A 1023-nucleotide genomic window follows, 5' to 3' on the forward strand; every position below is an offset into this window, starting at 1 on the left:
GTCAGGGCTGAACCATGGAGAACTCTTTAGTGTGCAAAGCTCAAGACATATCAACTGTGCATGACATGGGTTCCTATCATGTCTGTCCAATCACAATTTATGCCAAGCAGAAATTCCAATATGGAAACTTTTCCAGAACTTAATGCCAAAAAATATTAGTATGGCCACACATTATTATACATGCCTGTATCAAATCCATAAACAGGACCTTATGATATATACACAAGGGCTGGTTGCTCACAAGTAGCAGAAACTGCCATGTTTATTGGTGCTGGCATTTTGGCCAGTCTGAAGGCATTGGGTTAATAACACACAAAAATAAATGGTATACTTCCCTCAGTATAATAAATGACACTGACAATTATATTTCACAGCTGATCATTCTCATTACAATCTCCATTAACTACATAAAAAATATTGCCTGCAAGTGAGATGGCATGAAGAATGCTGTATTTGCAGCTATAGTGTCCTGAGACATTTCTAAAGAAAAATACTGAGCCTTGTACCCCTTGTCATTCATTTTCTTTTCATGAACGTTATTCATCACAAACCTTTATTGGTGCTGTGGTTATTAATGGGTGTTCCAGGTCTTGGTGAGGGCGGCTGAGGCAAGTCTGGTGGTTCGTCCATATCAGTGGGAGGTTGTTCATCTTCATCAGCTGCAGCAGTAAGATCCAACTCACCAACACTGTCATCTAAGCTGCTCTGCTTCATCAGTCCCTGCTAATAATCAAAGTCTTTCTCAGGATAAAGGTCCTGTGTATTAAATATTTAGGACGACATAAAAAAAATGTAACCAAAAATGCATTTATGCAATTCATGTAATATGACTGATTTGAATGATGCCAATGATACAATCTCCCAATTCACATACTCTTCTGAATGGTCTCCTTTTTTGGTTATTCTGTTGCTCTATGAGGTCAGCCGCTGATGCTGGGGGTGAAGAGGCTCTCATAGTACGGGCAACGGTTAATGTGTCTTCACCACAGGGAGATAGGCCATGATTCTCACGATAAGTATCTG

General features: G+C 39.7%; 1 protein-coding gene across 1 annotated transcript in view; it reads right to left on the reverse strand.

The window, feature by feature from the left end:
• Nucleotides 1-1020, reverse strand: part of LOC119593197 (striatin-interacting protein 1 homolog) — a gene marked incomplete at its 5' end in the record, with an annotated part of 39144 nt that extends 38124 nt beyond the window's left edge. Inside the window, 2 exon segments of the mRNA XM_037942178.1 lie at nucleotides 552-723; nucleotides 875-1020. Of these exon segments, the coding sequence (XP_037798106.1) occupies nucleotides 552-723; nucleotides 875-1020 (318 nt within the window).
• Between the last annotated feature and the right edge of the window lie 3 nt (nucleotides 1021-1023).

This window comes from Penaeus monodon, chromosome 31, assembly GCF_015228065.2.
Source record: "Penaeus monodon isolate SGIC_2016 chromosome 31, NSTDA_Pmon_1, whole genome shotgun sequence".
Taxonomy (NCBI): Eukaryota; Metazoa; Arthropoda; class Malacostraca; order Decapoda; family Penaeidae; genus Penaeus; species Penaeus monodon.